Source organism: Cryptotermes secundus, unplaced genomic scaffold, assembly GCF_002891405.2.
Source record: "Cryptotermes secundus unplaced genomic scaffold, Csec_1.0 scaffold267, whole genome shotgun sequence".
Taxonomy (NCBI): domain Eukaryota; kingdom Metazoa; phylum Arthropoda; class Insecta; order Blattodea; family Kalotermitidae; genus Cryptotermes; species Cryptotermes secundus.
In genome coordinates, this window is record NW_019733322.1 from 573,992 (window position 1) to 595,013 (window position 21,022).

A 21,022-nucleotide genomic window follows, 5' to 3' on the forward strand; every position below is an offset into this window, starting at 1 on the left:
ATTAGAGGGGTGTGCCCCAAGGTCTTTATATATTGATGTGAAGCTCTACAAATCAAAATTCTGGGTTTTACGCAGCCGACTGAGAATCTGTATTAGATGTTGGTAAGAAGATAGAGACAAAAATACACACAAAAATTCCAATATATATTCGTGTCCCTTCACAATGATAATATATGGATAACTAATAAATCATTTGAAAATTTGGCAAAATTAACAGTTTGGAATGAGAGCAACAAATCAACATTACATTCACATCAATATTAAGAGAATTTCCGATTTCGTTCAGAACATTTTATCTTCCTGTCAACTACCTAAAGCCTATAATTTTCCAAATTGTTTTGTATGTTTCAGCAAATATACAGTAGTTCCCCAGTTCCTGCCAGCACCGAAAGCTCCCCTCAAACTGCCAAAATGTGCTCCACTGAGCTGCATTCAGATGCTTCCACATTATTAAGTATATTTTGCCCTTCAAGATTTTCTTAAGTTCAGGAAACAGGAAGAAGTGGCAGAGACAGATGTGGTAAACAGGAAGGGTGTCTCAGCTGTGGAATACTGTATTAGGATAACAACTCGTGCACACACTGCGATGAGAGGGCAGGTGTATAATCATGGTGAATTTGCAAATTACCACATCATATTCCTAATTTAATGGCTATTTATGATGAACATCAGCAAGATATTTCAGCACTTGCAAATACAAATAATGACACAAAGTTATGAAGCATGGCACACAACACCCTCATAATAGAAGGAAACAAACATCATCATCACAATCTCTGCTGCCCACTCAGCATCCTTTTGCTGGGTGTGTAGGTGAGGAAGAGGACCACCACTGTGGTGATTACTGGTTAATTTCAGGGTCATAACAAGACCATTTTGTCATCTATTTATCAATGACTTTCACATGGAGGACACAGACCAAATCAGAATTTTTAAGTGAAGACAGCACATCCTAATCCAGTCCCAAACAAATGCAGTCCTAAAGATTCACACAGAAGATCTTGGTTCCTGAATCCAGACTATAAAAATTTTCATTTGTTTCTGCATAACAGGTTAGAAGTCACATAAAACTGCTTATTTCTTTCTGCAACCATGGAACAAAAATGGTTGAACTCTTATTTCCAAATATCTGTTTCAAACAGCCTGACAAGGACCATAACAAACTACTACCCCTAGGGCACAAAGTTGTGCACTCAGCTATTGATTCAGTATTTCTACTGGAAGAAAGGGGCAACTGATGCTCTTCACTTCCTTCGTAAATACATCTCTCTTCAGAAGAAAGGAACTGCTCAAAATTTAGTGCCTGATTCACCAATGCATCTCTAAATGGTATCCATGTCAATTACATACCAGTTGCCATCCTTCCAATCCTCCTAAAGCACAGAGACTGTTCTGCAGTCTAGGGCATCATGAAATGAATTTGTGACAAAGACACATTAATAGTTAAATGAGCCATAACAACTGAAGCAATGTAATAAGCTGTAAATATACCTGACATGTAGTAACATGTCAGGACAGGCCATGCCATAGCTCAAGCAGTTAGTCGCTGGCTTCCCATCGCGGCGGCCCGGGTTCGATGCCGGGTCTGGTCAAGTGGGATCTGTGGTGGACAAAGTGACGCTGGGGCAGGTTTTCTCCGAGTACTTCGGTTTCCTCTACCAATCATTCCACCAATTGCTCCACAATCACCCTCACCTATCATCTGAGCCTGGTACAATAGGCCAGAAGTGGCCACAGTACAAGGGACTTAGTCCCACCACACTAGAAAAAAAAAGTCAGGACATATTCATCACAGCCACATCCTTGTGCAGTGCAATTTCTCTAACATGAACTCAGACTCAATATTTTTTGATAAGATCTCATACATTATGTCAGATAACAAAGCCTCAAACTCAGGTTCAGTGCTCTGAGGTTTTCCAACCAAAATTTTGTATACATTCTCATTTCCTCTTACATGCTACACATTCCACTGATTTCATTACCCTTCTTACATGGTGCAACTCACGTTTAAAATTTAACAGAAATAGATCTAACAACGAGATTCATTGTCAAAATAAATTGTGAAACTCCAGAAACCTACAAAAAAATGACCAGAGAATTCAACGAACAAAAACTATACCACCACACTTACCAACTGAAGGAAGAATGAGCATATAGAATAGTAATTAGATACTTTCATCAATCAACAAAAATAGAAGACATAAAACAAGAACTAGCTGAACTAGGACACAGACTGAGAAATATAAACAACATATACCATAAAGCTACTAAAGAGCCAGCACAAAACAACAAAAAGATCTATGAAATAACAGGACTCCAAAATAGAATAGTAAAAATAGAACCTCCCCACTCAAACAGAACAAACACAATCCAATGTACGAGACTGTCAACAGTACAGCCATACAAAGACATACTGCAACAAGCCATATGTATGCGTCAAATGCGGCGGCCCACACAACACGACAGACTGCAAGAAGACAAGGGAAACACCAGTCAGATTCGCACTATGCGGAGGAAATCACCCTGCAAACTACAGAGGATGTGAACACTTTCGTAAGCTAACCACAGGTAGCAGCAGAAGTTTTACTCAAAGACCCTGTACTCCAGCAATCTACACAAATGAATCCTACATGAGAAATATACAACCTTTAGAAATAACTCAACCCAGAAGCTGTGCAGAAATCATAAAGCGAAATTTATCCCAAACAGAAGAAACAACTAATATACTAGCAAAATTCCTAGATGAATTCAAAAATTTAATTCAACAATTAATAGAACAAACTACTATGGTACTAAACATGCTAAGAACACACTTCAACAAGATGAAATAAATGGCCAAATTCCTAAGAATAGCCTAATGGAACACCAATGGACTTCCAAATCATCAATAAGATATAAAAATATTTCTAAACACAAACTCCATCGACATCCTACTAATCAGCGAAACCCACTTCACCAGAAGAAGCTACTTCAGTATCCCCAGATACAAGCTTTACCACACAAACCACCCCGAAGACACAGCCTACAGAGGCACTGCAATCCTAATCAATGAAAAAATCAAACATCATGAACTGCCAAAATATGAAAAACATCACATACAAGACACTTCCATGAAAGTCAAAACATTTCCTTATGCTTTCACCATTACCGCAGTCTACTGCCCTCCCCACTATAACTTTAAGAGAAACCACTTCGAGTCATTCTTTCAAACCCTGGGTACAAAATTTATAGCTGGCGGAGACTACAACAGCAAGCACGCATTTTGGGGCTCAAGACTTATAACAACAAAAGGCAGAGAACTATACAAGACAAACCAAAATAAAAATTACTCCATCATATCAACTGCAACAACAACATACTGGCCCACCGATGGAAATAAAATTCCTCACTTACTAGACTTCTTCATAACAAACAGCATCTCTCCTAACTACACAAACGCAAATGCAAATCTTGACCTAACATCGGACCACACTCTAATCATTGCAACAATAAGCACATCAGTTATACTAAGGAAATCAAAGCCCAGACTTTACAACTCCAAAACAAACTGGAATCTCTTCAGGAAAATAATAGAAGACAACACAAAACTTAAAATTAAGCTGAAAGAACCAACCAACATAGAAAATGAATGCAAAAATTTCATCACCCTACTACAAGAAGCCGCCAAAACAGCAAACCCCATAAATGATCCAAAGAACCCTACATATAACATACCGTTAAGAATAAGACATTAATAGCCGAAAAGAAAAGAGCTAGATCAACCTGGCAGATGAATTACTCTTCGGAAAACAGAGCAAAATACAACAAAATTAGCAATAAGCTCAACATGCAATTACAAGAATTAAAGAACGAATCTTTCGAGAACTATATCGCAAGCTTCACAAGACAAGACAGTTCCATCTGGAAACCAATAAAAATCAAAAGGAAGCCCATATTAGCATTACCACCAACACGCAAATTCACATCACCCCCAGGAAACCAGGCAAGAAGCGATAAAGAAAAAGCCGACTTATTTGCACATCATCTACAAGAAGTATTCACTCCACACAACAATAATCAAGTACAAGAAGTAAACTTACTTTCTAAATGAACCCATACAAAGACACCAACGACCAAAGCTCTTTACCCTAAATGAAATGCAAGCACCAATAAACACTCTAAAGCCAAAAAAGGCACCAGGCCATGATAACATCACAGCCGTAATACTAAAACATTTACCAAGAAAAGGCCAAATAAGACTCCTATATATATTTAACGCCATACTTAGACTGGACTATTCAAAATCACCCAAATCATAATGATCTTGAACCGACGTCACATCCTACCAACCAATAAGCCTTCTACCCACAATTTCAAAAGTCCTCGAAAAACTAATACTCAACAAAAAAGAACCAAGAATCAAATCCACAAACATGGATACCAAACCACAAGTTTGGTTTTCGAAGAGCCCACTCAACCATCCAACAAAGTCAGCGCATAGCAAATACCATAACTAACGCACTAAATAACAAACAATACTGCACAGCAGCATTTTTAGATATAGCCCAGGCTTTTAACAAAGTCTGGCATCCTGGCTTACTTTACAAAATAAAAAGAATCTTCCCAATAAATTATTACAACTTATTCAAGTCACATTTAAGTGGAAGATTTTTCAAAGTCAAAATAAATGAGCAAATATCCAACTGCCTACCAATACACGCAGGGGTGCCCCAAGGAAGCTTACTAAGCCCACTATTATACACCTCTACACACATGCTCTAATAATAATAAAAAAAAAATAAATAAAAATAACCCAAACAAAGGGCAATAGGTACTTTTGTAGATGACACCTCTATCTTCGCTAGCCACGACAATCCAATCACAGCTTCCTCGCATCTGCAAGAACATCTAATCCTCATATAAGCATGGCTAAACAAATGGAAAATCAAGGTAAACGAATCAAAGTCCACACAAACAACCCTCTGAAAAGGCACGTGCCCCCCAGTGCAAATAAATCACATCAACATACAACCAAAAGAACCGGTCAAATACCTAGGATTAACCTTTGACAACAAACTAAACTGGAGACAACACATAATCAAGAAAAGAAACCAGACGTATCAAAAAACCCAACTGGCTCACAGGAACAAAATCCCACCTCTCCATCGGAAACAAGTTACTAATCTACAAAACAGTCATCAAGCCTATATGGACATATGGCATAGAACTCTGGGGCTGTGCCAGCAAATCCAACGAGCATGCCTAGTCCAAAATACTCTGAACCATCACGAATGCACCATGGTATGTATCCAACCACACCCTACATACAGATCTATAAACTCCTTACATAACAGAAGTGATCCGAGAAAACAGCACCAGGTACTTCAACAAACTAGAAAATCACTCCAACCCACTTCTTCAACCACTACTACAACCTCACCAAAATCGAAGACTCAACATTAAATTGGGGGAAAAGTTATGTCAAGGAACATTACATGGTTTGAGTTACACCACATACCAAAACAAATTAATGTATCATTCAATGTTCAACTGTGAAGAGAATTCAGCAATATCATTGTACTGAAAAATACACACATAACAACACATATGACACCACAGGTTTAACATGTTGAGCCCTCAGATTAACAGTTGAGATTGTATTAATCAGAAGTGATCATGCTTCTGTTTTTCGTCACAGGGTTCTTCACGTGAGTAGTACTCATTTAAGCATCCTGCTGCATTAATATAGCCTTCATTCATAAAATATACTTCCATTGCACTGTGGACAGAAGTAGTGTGTGTGAATGAAGAATTAAATTTAAACTGTTGTGGAGGGAACTAAAAGAATTGGGCACTTGTCTTCTATTATGTAAATTCTAAGTAACTGGAAACAATGTTTCTCGGTTTAAGGTTTTCCTTCATACAGTACAAAAACTGATAGACTCAACACCATTAGCTATACCTCCACTCCACCATACATTTTCGTGGCATGGTTCTTAATCAATTAAGCAAACTTACCTTTTTTATGTTGGAAGTAATTAAACTGAATTTGTAATAGTCACTTTTTTTCCCACAGATAACTCAACGACTCTTCCAGTATTGAGACTATACAGAATTAGATGGTAGGATGGGAAAGATGTGGAAGGAAGCAGTTGTAGCCTAGTCAAGATACTATCGCAGCATTTGTCTGGAGGGACTGAGGAAAACAATGAACTGTCTCCATCGGGAGTGCTGATGTCAAGGCTGAGACGATTTTAACAGGACTCCTCCCAAAACAAATTACTATATCAGACTTTAACAATGAATGGAAAGCGACATGAGACAGAAATGGTTAGTTGAAACAATGGGAACAGGTTATAACAATGTACAGAGATCTGTTATGAGAAAGGGAAGGTTTATTGAAGCAATGTGACCTACCCACACCAATGCAAGTGGGAGGATTTACACAATGGTCAGCATAAAGTTACTGAAATGTTGATGGGAAATTGATAAATACAAACTTCATCCAAAGTACCTAACCTCAGTAACTTGGAATGATTTGGGTAGATGGCTGTATTTATAGTAAGATTCTAAACTTGGCAGAACATGTATTATTCTGCTTACACACACACAGTATAATAGAGCACCAATGGATACTGAATGAATGAATTCAGAATGCTTATGGCTAGTTTTACATAACATGGGGGGTGTTTAGAACAAAGGTAGAGTAGGGATTAGATTAAGTCTGGACATGGAGTTCGAAACTATCTGGTGTGCAGAACGAAAATCTACGAAATTTCGGGATGGGCAGCTCTGGATGTAGGGACAGAAATTAGAATATAGACATTCAGATGGATACTACATTGATGACCAGTGAAATACACGTGCAAGAGGATCTGGTAAAAAAATTAGTTCGGACAACATGCTATTGCATTATCATAAATAACTGTAAGGCATTCATGCCTTGGTTCTCAAGCAGAAGATAGAGGAAAAAATTATACCAGAAGTAAAACAGCAGGGACCTTCATATCTTTTTCACAAATGCATAAGAAATAACAAACTGGATAAATGAAGTGCAAACACATTCCACAAATTCTGTTCACACAACCAAACTTTAAAGGATACACATCAGGATCTTTGTGACCTAACTTGCTGTACTCTTCATCTGTAATCTTTGTTGCTGGTTGCAAAAAGGAAGCAATTTTCTGCTCGAAAGTGCGACAATAATCGCTGATCTCCTGCTGAGTTACCTGCAACTATAAAAGGAACCAAGTTCACAATCATCATGCAACAAATATCAATGACGTGTAAGTTTCTTTTTGAGACACAAAGGCACAAAACCTCATGAGTAACATGTCTAGGGATGGGGGAGGAAAGGCCACAGATGAAAGGATGCATAAATGGAAAAGTTACGGCACGTTTGATAATATATTCAATGTCACTAGTAAGTACGGAAGCAACTAAATAGATTAGAAGAATCCACATGAAAGACAATATAGCTAACTAGATACAACTTGGCAAATCTTACACAAGTGGCTTACCTTTGATGATGGAGGAATACCTCTTGCATGCATGATGCCACATCGATTTGGCATCTCATCTTCATTTGGATACTCACAATGATTATAATAATCCACAGAGTGGACGATACGTAGATAGAACAATAAACGGTCCAGCACCTGCAAAGCGGAAAGAAAATGATCCAACATTTGCAACACACACTTCAGTCATATTTCAATTCAACAGTATTGGAAAGGTGTGTCCCAACAGAGCACACATACTTTCCAAATGTACTCACTGTGATTCTGGCCATATTTATTGATGAGACAAGGCTACTGTCGCAAAGCTACTTGCACTGCAGTGGGACATTGTTTTTCCTTGTGTTTAATTAAATATCACATACCAAAGAATGTTTCAAATAACAGTTGAGGACCTTATGAGATCTAGTATTATGTTTTGTACCAATCTTTTGTGTGATGAGCCATTTATGAGAAATATAATAGTTCCAGCTGGGCTTCACGTACAGTGAAGATGACCAACTGCTATGCACCAAAACTAGAATTTCTTAACAGCACTTAAGTTACACCAAATCCATTTTATCACCCTAGTAAATCTTAGCATGGAAGCTTCCTATTTTTTTTACTAGCCTTCTGTACCCTTCTGTATAAACATTCCATTACTGCACTTCTTGTATGAAATTTAGAAATGGACAGTGCAATCTCTTGTATGCCTGTGACTCACATAATCTAAACTTCACAATGATGTCACTGAAATCATATCAAGTGACTGCACATAGTCAGACTCCGACTGACTTGCAGGGAACTCGCTTCACTGCTGATGGATGGCAGGAGAGAGATCAATGAGAAGCGTTATTGCTGTGACTATTTTTACTTTCCAAGTAACAATACAAAATAATATTTCAGCCACATATACAGATCAGTCTTCCATTACTCAACTATGGCTGTTCTATTATATAATGCTGCTACCATATCAAGTTTCTCATGCTTGTACGTAGGTCGTACCGAAAGTCATAAGCAACTTTTTTTTGCCTTCAATCTGGGAACAGCAAATGAAAGAGAGTATGGTGGTAGGTGGAACCAGCTGTTGTGTTAACCATGAGTGTCTTGTGATGTCAATAGCTTGCATCACGTGACCACTCCTAACAAAATGGCCGACAATGATATGTCGTTTCGCCAGCATGCTGTCATCGAATTTCTTGTGAAAGAGGAAATCCCTGCTGCAGAAATTCAACAGACACTTCAGCGTGCTTATGGAAGTGTGTGCATAGGTGGGAGCAGTGTTCGAAGATAGGTGAAAAATTTTAAAGATGGGAACACCAGCATCGAAGATGAGCCTCGTAGTGGTCGTCTTCGAACAGCCTCAACTGAACGCAACAAGGAAAGATTGGATGAGATCATTCAAGATGACAGGTGTGTGACTGTGGACACAATAGCCCGAAAACTTGGAATAGGGCACAGTGTAGTACAGGAGATGATTTTATGCTTGTTGGGTCCCATGGTTATTGACTGAAGACCACATTGGAAGCAATTGCAAAGATGGGGTGGGAAGTTCTTCCACACCCCTCCTATAGCCCTGATCTGGCACCCTCCAACTACCATCTTTTCGGATTTGTGAAGGATCAGCTGTGTGGACAACGTTTTGAAACAAGGGAGGCAATTCACGAAGCAGTGCGTCAGTGTCTTCGGATGGCTTGAACGGAATTTTACAGAAGGGGAATTTTCAAACTCCCAGAACGCTGGGAGAAATGTGTACAAAGAAGTGGCGATTATGTGCAAAAATAAAGAAAGGTCTGTAGATTGAGGTGGTGTATTTGGTTTGTCAATAATAAAGCATGTTACTTTACAAAAAATTGTTGCTCATGACTTTCAGTACAACCCTCGTATTTTAATTGAATAGGACTTCTGAGGCAGAGTGGGAAGGTCTGGGTAAAAAAGTGCATTATGGTTGTCCACTTCTTCACTTGCAGACAATCTGGCTTGTGAATTCAAACCTACTAAGTATTTCCTCAGTGTTTTAGAGCAGTTCTCCAACTACAGATGGATGGGACAATCAAGTACTATCACCAACATCTGGCCACTCATGAAGAAGGATCCTGGCAATCGTGTGATAAGAGTACCTGAAACATGCTTGCTTTTAGCTGTAACATGAATGGGACAGGATTTACCAGAATCCTTGGAGTAATGCTAGAATCTACAACAGTGTAACACATACCTATACTGTGGTCCTAAGGGTCATTAGACCATGCAGTCTGATAGGCAGATACCACTGTTTTGGAGGAAAACATTGCCCCCAACTTCAGTGTGGAAGTAAGTGAAGTTGAGAAAGTGGCAGTTCGCATAGAATTACAGGGAAACAAAACAACTCATGGATGGTAACAAGTGTGCAAACATCCACCAAAAGATGGTAGTTGGAACCTGTCAAGCAAGTTGCCTCAAGCCATAACATTTGTGATATATGATGTTTTCTCCAGTCCCTCCAAACAAATGCTGGGGGGAGTACCTGAAATTAGACTGCTTCCACCCCACCCTTCAACACTTTATACTCTGAACTACTGATGATGTCACTATACAAACCACAAACACTAGGTTCAAACATGCACTGTAAGATGGACAATTTTATGATGTGCATAAAAATGCTATGAAATCTGAAACTGCTGAAGGTTACAATAAATGTGTCTTGTAGCCAAGCCACTGATTGGCAAACACTTGTTTCACAGCAGGAAACAGGCCAGTCTGTGTGTCTTAACCTTGACCATCTTACTGAGGAAGTGAAAACAAACCCTTGCTTCTAAATGAAAACCAAAAATATGTGACTTCTGGAGTAGTTCCTTTGTTCCAAAATGGCAGATCCTTGTTTGATCATGAGACAACGAACACTGATATCACATACTAAAACCACAAGCATGATGCTAGTGACCAGAGAAAAGTTAATTTCTTTGATCTTCCTTTTCTAAGAATTTTTTAATATTGGATTAGTACAATTACTACCACTGGCATCTTAGCAAGATAAGAGAGGTGGTAATACTAATCAACATAAGATCAAAGTGTGAACAATGTTTAGTGTATGGAATTCGTCACCAACTGTGAAATTCACTTTTATAAGTTACCCAGGGTGGCCGGTGTGTAAAGCTGACAAACTCACTGCCATCTGTGAGCTGAATGTCTAGAGAATGTGGGAGACTCAATGTCTCACAACTTTTATGGGACTCCACTGCTTGCTACAGGGATAGCTTTACCTTTTCATAAGTTACCCTAAATTCAAATGTGTGTAGGTAAACAGAAAGTATCTAAAATGCTGTTCAGTTAGGCAGTATTCGGTACTGAGAAACGATGCCTTGCATCCCTATGGGCCTCCACAGCCTGTTACAGGGATAGGTTTACCTTTTATAAGTTCCCTAAATCCAAATGTGTGTAGGTAAACAGAAATTATCTAAAATGCTGTTTAGTTAGGCAGTATTCAGTACTAAGAAAAGCTTCACACCCCTGTCATTAAGACTTGTGCAAATTTCAAAGCTTCAATAGACTGACTTAGCATACACAAATATACTATGTACCAATGGGGAAAGAGTTGCATATTTTTACAAACCATGTGGAACTGTTGACCTATTTTGTTAAATGTCATGAAAATTGGCAGTAATACTTATATAACACCTATGTAACTTCTGCTTCAAGTATATTCAATGTATTGGAGTTGATACTGCAGTGTATATTCAAATTTTATAATTTATAAATTCCCAGAAACGCTTTTTGTGTATGCATGCATGCATGTGTTGATGTGCTCGCATGCAGGAGGTGTAATCAAACACAGACTTTCTGAAGTGATGCACATTCTACAAGGCTTTGTCAAGAGGTGTAAAAATTTCAAACATAATGAAATTTGTAGTAAATAGAAATTTCCCCCAAAGACTTGAAATGTTAGCAAAAAATAAAAGGTATAGCATATCCTGTTCCTAGGGGTTGGCATTAAAAGAGTTAAAAAGTACATTACACTGTGTATTTTGCACTGTCTTAGGAGACTTCGAACTCAAAAGATTAAACAAAGCAGCTCCTTTACTCAATTTTATAACATCAAGATATAGTCTGTGGCTAACTAGAAAACAGACCTCATGTTCTTTAACATTAAACTCTGAAATAAACATTCAGTAACACCACCAATTTGCATCTGTATGATTAGTCAACCTTAATGAGTGCTTCATCTCTCTCAACAGTGGCTGTATCATCACCAAGCTGCCCCTCTTCTTGATCAGCTGTATGTCCCAACAGTTCCTCCTCTTCTGCAGAAGCCTCTTCAATCAAGTAGTCAGTGATATTCTTCAGCACAGGGTTCTTTGACACAAGACCAAAGCTCTGAAAACATAAAGAAATGTCCCTTCTTCAAATACAAATCCTGTCAATCAAAACTGAAGGACCTCCAGAATTCTATAATTCACTTGGGGGGGGGATCTAAACAGCAGCTTCCTTTTTAGATTGAGTTTTGTAGCTACAAAGCAATCAACTTCTTCCTCTATGAATTCAAAACAAAGTAACATCCAATGTGAAAAGCATAAGATACCATTAAATAATGCAGAATTACTCCCACTCTGTGAGAAATATAAACAAGTACCTAAAACATGGCCTAAGGAAAATGTACTGATATTAGAGGCATAATTCTCCCTACATACAGCTGGCTCAGCTCCTCCATCATTGTTAGACTACTTGGTGTGATAAATCCCAAAGGAGAGTGCAGAACATCAAGAGTTTCAAAGCAGGAAAATGGAAAACTTTGAGCTGCACGCCAACATACAATTTTGCCAGCATCTGGGAAAATTGCACTTTCAGCTGTGGGTCAACAAACAAGTTTACTATGCCTGGAAAAATTTATGACAGAAATGTCAGTCAGAAAATGGAACGCTTTAAGTTGTGAGGTACAAAAATTTTGCCAGTCACTGAAAAACTGCTATAAATGCTTTGAACAACTGCAGCGAACAAATACCGTTGAAGTCAAGGAGTTTTGTGTGGCACCAAAGGTTGAGTATGGATGTGAAGACAATGAGCACCATGAAGAGACTGCAATATCACTGAATAAGGATAACATGAAACAAATGCAAAGTTGCAAGCTTGAAAGATTGTTGCAAAAGAGAGAACGTGGTATTTCTTGTATAACATGCAAAGTAAATGGCAATCCATGTAAAGTCACTGAGCACCAAAAGTTCCAGAAAGACTGTTTAAAAGTTGAGGGATGAACATAAATTGTGGGGGTTCAAAAAGAATATGCTAGAGAGTATATGCAGATATTCAAAACATGAGGCTGGAAAAACTGAATAAGGAGTTTTACAGTTTGTACACTCCACCAATCTTATTAGGATGATCAAACAGAGGATGATGTGGGTGGCACATATACAACACACGGGTGATGTGAAATGCAAACAGACTACCAGCTGGAAGATCTGAAGGGATGAAACCACTTATAAAGGCCAGGTGCAGATGAGATGATAACATTAAAATTTATCTTTGAGAAACAGGGTGGCTCCTGTGAACATGGTAATGAACTTTGGGAATATACAAAAAGCTTCTCAAGGAAGATTCTGTTCCATGGTGAGAGTTAATTACAACAGACTTACTGGTAATGGCATCTGATGAGGTTCCTTTTCCTTTGTCTTCTTAGCGTCTCCTTCTGATGCAAATTCACCCTTTGCTTCAGGTGAATCAGGATCTACCCAGAGTCCTGCTTTAGCATCTAAATTATGAACAATGCGTGCTGACAGTTTGATATCATGTCTAACAACTTGACGATGTGATGTAATACCATTAACTGTCCTGATGCGCCGGCTCAGATCACGATTCACAATGGCACCTAATTCACAATCCCGCAGCTAGAAAAAAAAATTATGTGCAAAAAGGAAGACACCTCATTAAAACAGAGAGACAGGCCCAGAACGAAGTTACTTTCTGTTATATACTTTCTTTATATGTATGTGTTTAACAAACACCTTATGGATACACTCTAAAATGCACCTTGAAATTTCTAAATAACTTCAAGCATATGTACATCACAATCCATCTTAACAGGCTTACATTATCTTCAAACATGTAACACGCTCAAGTGTCACTACACCATTTGTTATGACATGCAAATACAGTATTATGGAATTTTAACTGCAATCATAACTTCCAGCATTCAAAAGATTCCAATTTGTCACAACACTGGCAGTTAAGACCCTCTCATATAAGGTTTGCTGGGGTAAACATACACAGAGACAACTTTATACTGTGACATAAGAAAATATTCTGTTATGTGTAAATAGGTCTTCACTGTGACAAATGTATAGAGAGAGAAATTTTTACTGTAATGCATGAGTTAAGAAGCCAAAATTTTACTGTGATGCATTCATACAGAGAGAACCCGGCCTTGTAACTGCAAAATTTACACCAACAACATTCCTGAATTTAAAGTGACCTGCAGGCTGGACAGAACACAAGGATCTGATATTAAATGCAAAATTTTAAGTGGCCTATTTTAATAACTAACTTACACGAATATTGTTAAGGTTCCAACAAATCTCCTTGATGTTCACTTGTCTCTCAAAGGTAACCCAGCCTCTTCGGAACCATCTTCTTTCTGGCTGGGGATCAGCAATGGCAACTCGAAGGAACCCAGGATAACGTTTGCACATCTGAAATAACAACTCTTCTATTAAATCTGCAGAGTGGAGATCTACAGTCAAATGCTGAAGATCACTGCCAAAAACAACTTCTGCAATTCATACTGTACAAAACAAAAGACTTCCACAAAAATAAATGTATAACAAACTAGGATGGCCAAAGTGGATATCACAGAAACTGGCTGCTGGCACAGACGGTTTATCCACAATAAAAAGATTTTAAAAATCATCACTGGTGTATCAAATGACAAATTCATCTGCTCAATTATAATGTTCCATCTAACGCAACACAGATAACTTATAACATTCATTTTTTTACTAAAATCACATCACCTGAAGATGACCAGATAAAATGGTCGAAACATGTTGCGACTTTCATAAAACAAATTGAATGTTATACATTCTGTGTTGCACTAGATGGAACATGATAATTGATTAGTTTGATCACGCAACAGGATGCATTCCATAAAGACTGACAAATCGATGATGAAACCAAAGCCAACCATTCTGCAGCAAGATTACAAACTGAGAACTTTCATTGCTCCAAAGGGCAGCTTCACTGTTTTACAGCTAGGAGAGGCATCAACATGCATAATGTGTTTGGCAAATTGGATGCAGTGGACGCCAGTTGTCATGGAAAACTGGCTCCAGTCCTAAACAGTTTTGCAGCAGTATTCACCCTGGGATATTTATAACTGACAAAACTGGCCTATACTCTCTTTCCTGATAGAGACTTCTGGTTAAAGATGAACCCTGCAGGAGAAAAGATGTAATATCTTACTGTGCCATTGTGTGGAAATATGGATTGATCTGACTAAATGAAATTGTCTGTTACTTGAAAGCCACAGTGTCCTTCCTGCCTTGAGAGCAACATTCTTCCATAGCCATATGAATCAGAGAAGCAAGGATGACATTCAAGCTGTTCATTCAGAGGCTGGTTTTTTCATTATTAACTGCACATCCTTTGCTGGAGCTCAGAAATATTGCCAGGGAGACTAAAGAGTGTTTGTGATGGGAGTGAGCAATCTGGACATTAACAGGCTGTCAGAAAGTTCCAATTTCTGGTACTGGGGTCTCAGTTGGTGCTCAAACACAGGTCTAGATGCAACTACATGGGGACTCTCCTGTCCTTGTTGCAAAACAGAGGGTGGCTGGAGGGCACCCCCCCACACAAGTACTCGGGGGTGGGGGTGAGGGGTATCTTCCAGCTTTGAAGGGCTAAAATGCCGAGTTTTCTGTCCTTCTGCTTAAGGGGTCTCTGGATTGGGGTGAATAACCTGAAAGGAGGAGGGGAAGTGGACAGGTTAGCACATGAGGAGGGTGAGCAGGGGGATTAGGCCAATGTAGGGAAAGAGTAGTCAAGCTAACAGTAATGTACAATACACAATGATAGCCAAAAGAATGAAATATAGTAGTATATATACATGATGAATAGAGATATGGTTGTGCTGACAAAAATAAATACAACTGAAAATATAAAATAACATGATGCTACAACATAATGTATACATATATTTGTAATATTTGGGGAAGTATTTCTATTATGTATGTACAGAGCTTACTAACCGCTTCAACTTCTTGTTTGGTGATAGTTGGTGCAAGATTCCTTAGAAAAATGGAAGCAGTTTTGTGAAGTGGCCGTGGCTTAACAGCTTCTTCACTAGTACCTCGTTTCTTCTTACATTCCCTTTCTGTTTCATCACCTTCCACACCTTCTTCAGCATCATCCCCACTATCCACCTTCCCATCCTCTGCAAGAGTCTTCACTGACTTATCCTTGCCTTCCTTATCAGACTGCATTAAAATAAGAAGTACATGCCATCACACTCCATCCTTATATTTATTTTCAAGACAGGAAACAACATATGCAACCTTGAATTATCATTCCACAAATATACAACACTTCATATAATTCAATAAGGATGAACAAAGCATGAACCTTACACAACAATATAACTCACATTATCTTCGCGATCATCAGACTTGTCTTCCTTCTTTGCATCCTCATCTTCATCTTCCTTGTCATCACTTATATCCATTTTCTTACTTCTGTTCTTGTCCTCATCTTCTGCATAACTATCATCACCACCTTTTCCTTCCTCCAATCCAGGAGGAGGAGGTTCATCTTCTTCCATACCTGGAGCACAATTCCACATTAGCGATTAAAATAAAACTCCGTGGCCTGTAGTCTGCAAGAGAAATATATAGACCGAGTCACTGCCACTTGTCGGCAAAGTTACTGCCAACTTTTTGCAGACAGAGGATGTCACGCGGTCAGCGTGACGGATCCCCACGGCCATTAAACTGTTTTCTAGACCGAAGTTGCTACTTTTCCACTCAAGTAGCTCCTCAATTATCCTCACTAGGCTGAGTGGACCCCATCCAGAGCCACTACTTCTCAGAAAAACTGGTAGTGCCGGGAATCGAACCCAGGACCTCTGGATCCGAGGAGATCCCCACATTAGTAATACATCCCAGAATCTCATAATATACTTTTCTCAACATAAAGATATTCTCATAACATATGAACTGGCATTACCTAATATAGTTTCTTCTATATAACTATGAACAGGACAAATTAATACTGTCACACTCAAAGAAAAACAACTCTATATACAGAGATTTGTAACATGTGACTCACAAGATGAATACAGAATTTATGTTTACTGATTATCTCTGACATGTTTAATACTGACCATTATTGTCACCAGGGGCAAGAGGTTCATCCCCACTCTCACTGCCACTCTCATATTCATATTCCCTTTTGCGTTTCTTGCTTTGACCTGAGAATAAAAACACTGTTATGGGTTGAAATTAAAGACGAGTCCAATCAGAAGAATATACCATGTTTTATTGAATACACCACACAGACTTTAGTAAAGAAAATGTGTGACCAAAAACTGGGGCATGCAGCTTGTGACAAGGTTTGCTGCAGTGCACAGCTTATTCTTTATGAGGCTGCCAACATTACTCACTCCAAGCACCACTTTAACTTACGTAACTTCATCTTCCTGCTTCACACCCATATAAAGCTGCAGTATTTGTTAATATATTGTTCCACTAAATGTAAGTACTAAAGACATAGGTTTTTCATCTTTCACTATTAATAAAAACTGAAAATAATTAAAAAGGCAAAAGAAATTGGAAATTGTGCTCCTGGCAGAGAGACTCATGTTCTTGGAAGCTGCGTAAGAGGGACACAAAAGAAACAGCTGATTCTGCAAAGCAGTGGTAGTCAGAGGGATTTTCATGGAAAGTAAAATAAAATATCCTGAAATAGAGCAAAAGGTCTGTGATTATGTAAGAAAGAAGTGGCAGTTATTGTGTCAGTTAATGGTCTTTGTGTTAGCAAAACAACACTGAATTCATGATTTTACAGTAACAGAAGGATGGTGTGATTTTTTGCGAGAAATGTCTTGCAGGATCTGCATAAGGTGTCTCCTAAAAGCAGGATGTCAGTTCCTGGGAGGTAACAAGGTCGCAGCACAAATAAATGAGGAAGATGATGCGGGAATTTCAAGATCCTATGTATTATGTACACTTTAATACTTCAATATATTAAAATAAACTCCCTTTTACCCTTATTTCTTAAACAGTGGGATGCACGACTTATTCGAGTTTATGGGTATTCAAGAAAACATGGTACATAACACACAAATGCAATTTTATAGCTACTTTCAACAAAAATAAATGATCTATGCAAAACTGTTTCTTACAATAAAAATCATGTCAATATGTAGGACAGATGCAAACAAACAAAAAATAAAAATATGCTGCTTCCAACCACTTACAGTGAGCCAACAGAAACTTTAGCCAGTCAACTATAAACAGCCTATTACATTTATCACAAAACTTGACTACCACGCTTTCTTTTTTAGAAATACACACTTTCACATTTTATCACTTTATAATAGACAGCAGACCCTAAAAATTTTATGGACTTAAAAATTCTGTATTTAACACTTTGTGGACCACGCACCCTTTAAAAGGTTTTTCGCTTTTAAACATGGCGGACCGTTTGCGTGTTAACAGGTTTTTAGAAGACGATAAGTTGCAACACACTATACATCGCTCTGGCACAACCTACATTGCATGCAACTGCCTGCAGATGCGTGATAAGACTCTGGAATGTTTAGTTAGCAGTTAGTAACTTGACCTCGCTGTTTACTTAACTGACTATAAAGCCTTCTTCAAGCTGTGCGTATCAGCCAGTAGCTAGTGGGGAGAATGGATCAAGGACAAATTCTCCTCCGAAGACCTAGCTGACCTGCCTTGTGAGACGCGTAGTAATGGATTGTCATTCAGACCGCGACAGCGACGGGGGACAACAAAGAATTGTGGCCACAGACAGTAAAAGTGACAGTAGCTCCGACAATAATGCGGGGAATCTAAAAAAAAATCTAAACCCTGATTCAAGATTGAAATACAAAGCATTTCTGATGAATGTGGCAAAGGCCTGGGCTACAGTCCAGATGGTGGCGGCAGAACCAGGGTCACACAAAGACTTAGTACAACCGGGCCCATCAACTTCCACCCCACGAAGGCCTCATGTGGACCCCCCAGGGCGACTCTTGAGTGATATGCGGAAAAATACCCTCGTGAAAATTGTGAAGAGTGAACATTCCAAGGGGAAGAATACTTCTAGGCAATGCCGTGTTTGCACAGTTCACAAAAAAAGGAGTATGTCTACATTTGCAAGTTCTGTGTAATGCCACTTCACAAAGGGGAAAGTTTCCAGAAATATCACACCCTCAAGCACTTCTAGGAGCATTGGTAAGTGTTCTCCAAAAATTTTAGTTCAAAAAATTAATTAGGAGATTTTATATTAATTTTTAAAGTGAACAGTGCACAAGTTAGGGTAGTATGTTTAAAAATGCCGGTCCCCAGGGTGATTTAAATATTTAAATCACCGGTCCGCGAAGTGTTAAAAATGGTAGAATACGTACTGGGAGCATCTTCTTCTTCCGCTGACTTCTGTTTGAGAAACTCTTTAGCCTTTTTCTGCAGTTCAACCTGCTCTGAACTGATTGTCAATTTAAGAGGCTGTGATGGATCCTTCTTCAGTTCTGAAGATTCTGTAGCCTTGTCACGTTCCTTCTTCTTTGTGTCTTCACTACAATTTAGAAAAAAAAAATAACACATACATTCACATGTCACACCTTTGCTAAAGGACTTTTTGAGATGTCAGCATCAGAGGTTCTCAGACAGAAATGACTGGGGGAGCACCCATGGCCTATTCAGGGGAGAACAAGCTGAGGTCTGGAAAAGAAATAGAAACTGGCAAATCTTACTTTCTATACCTTTGATCACAAAAATGTACAAGGGTCGAAAAAATAAAACAAGCAGTATATGTCTTCCTTGCTGGTATCCAAGAGGAACTGCAACCTTTCAATACAGTCCTTGTTCAAGAATTTTAGATTTTCCAACACTCATGACAGGTGATGGATGCCATCAACCAATCAGTTTTTCTTCACAACCACACGAGCATGTTCAGCTGCTTGTTGGGTGTTCTCTTTCGAACAATAATTCTTTTGCTGAGATTCCATCAGAAGATCAAAGTGGCAAGGGCTCATGTTTGGGGTTTATGATAGGTATTTAAGGATTTTCCACAGCTGACATACTATAATGCCTTACGGCCACGCCATAGCTGAAGTGATTAGTCGCTGGCTTCCCACTGCGGTGGCCCGGGTTCGATCCCAGGTCTGGTCAAGTGGGATTTGTGGTGGACAAAGTGGCACTGGGGCGGGGTTTCTCCCGAGTACTTCGGTTTCCCTTGCCAATCTTCATTCCACCAAATTCTCCATCATCATAATCATCCGGGGCAGGTACAATAGGCCAATCAGTGGGCCGCTGTGCCAAGTGGACCCAGTTGGACTCCACCCCCCACTAAGTGAATTTTACTATAATGCTTTGATACTGGTGGCCACATAGGTGTGAATATTATTATGCAACATGACTGATGGATCAGCGCAAAAATATGGCCCTTTTGACAGAACACTGGATGCAGATGATGCTCCTGGCACTTATGAAATGCTGTACATCAATAGTGTGGTCCTGTGGGACTGCATGGCACACTGTGACATGATTTTAGAGCGTTACAACAGCCCATCTCCAAGGTCACTGGTCACGCTGATGTGAAGTGTTAATTGGCTGACAAGCTAACTGCCAATGCCACTACAAATATAGTGTTTTTGGCCACTCTTGTGTTATTCTGCAGATGTATTGTAATGTTACCACTATAGTTGGCCAGGTAGAAATTAAGCAAGTTATTACGTTTATAAAAAGTTCACATGCAAATGGTTAAGGTGTATTACTGCAGAATTATGAAAATCACAAATACACAATGCAAACTCAATTAATTTAAGTATAAACGAGACAGGTACCATGTAACAAACATGAAAAACACCATACAAGCCTGATTATAATCAACGCCGCAACACCAAAACGTTTTGATACCACAACTGAAGTTATGAATATAACAGCAAATATCACAACAGAAGACTTACTCTTCACCCAGTATGAACGGTTTAGGTTCTTCTTCTTCCTCTTCCTTCACACTCCCTGCCTTAACTTCAGCATCTCCAGAACCCTGCTTTTCTGTCACTTGCCCTGCTGTTACAGTGCCTGCCTTTGAAGTTTGATTTGATCCAGGTCCCGCAGATCCCTGACCCGAAGCAGATGTTGCTGGGCGAGGCTCATCCAGTGCTAGCAAATCATAATCTGTTCCACCTTCAAGACGTATCACAACAGCATCAAGCAACCGGATCAACTGCTCTGACTGATCTGCATCCACAGACACTTTATCCAGACGATTCTGCTCCATAAATTCCATAAATACCTTTACACGATTCTGCAAGAAATACAAAATTACTGAACACTGCTCAGTAAAAAGGTAGAGGTAAA

General features: G+C 39.0%; 1 protein-coding gene across 6 annotated transcripts in view; it reads right to left on the bottom strand.

The window, feature by feature from the left end:
* Positions 1-21,022, bottom strand: part of LOC111867939 (serrate RNA effector molecule homolog) — a 62,653-nt gene that overhangs the window by 14,934 nt on the left and 26,697 nt on the right. For 5 of the 6 annotated variants that reach the window (XR_002843427.2, XM_023858175.2, XM_023858177.2 and 2 more), the window contains 10 exons: positions 20,626-20,969; positions 19,066-19,232; positions 16,816-16,917; positions 16,081-16,256; positions 15,686-15,913; positions 13,991-14,131; positions 13,079-13,330; positions 11,658-11,825; positions 7,500-7,637; positions 7,084-7,214 (listed from right to left, as the gene is read on the bottom strand). Coding sequence is in view for 5 of the 6 variants with exons in the window: in XM_023858175.2 (XP_023713943.1) it covers positions 7,084-7,214; positions 7,500-7,637; positions 11,658-11,825; positions 13,079-13,330; positions 13,991-14,131; positions 15,686-15,913; positions 16,081-16,256; positions 16,816-16,917; positions 19,066-19,232; positions 20,626-20,969 (1,847 nt within the window). In the remaining variant the exon portion in view is untranslated. The remainder of the gene's footprint in view (positions 1-7,083; positions 7,215-7,499; positions 7,638-11,657; positions 11,826-13,078; positions 13,331-13,990; positions 14,132-15,685; positions 15,914-16,080; positions 16,257-16,815; positions 16,918-19,065; positions 19,233-20,625; positions 20,970-21,022) is intronic. The other variant, XM_023858176.2, reaches the window with a different exon arrangement.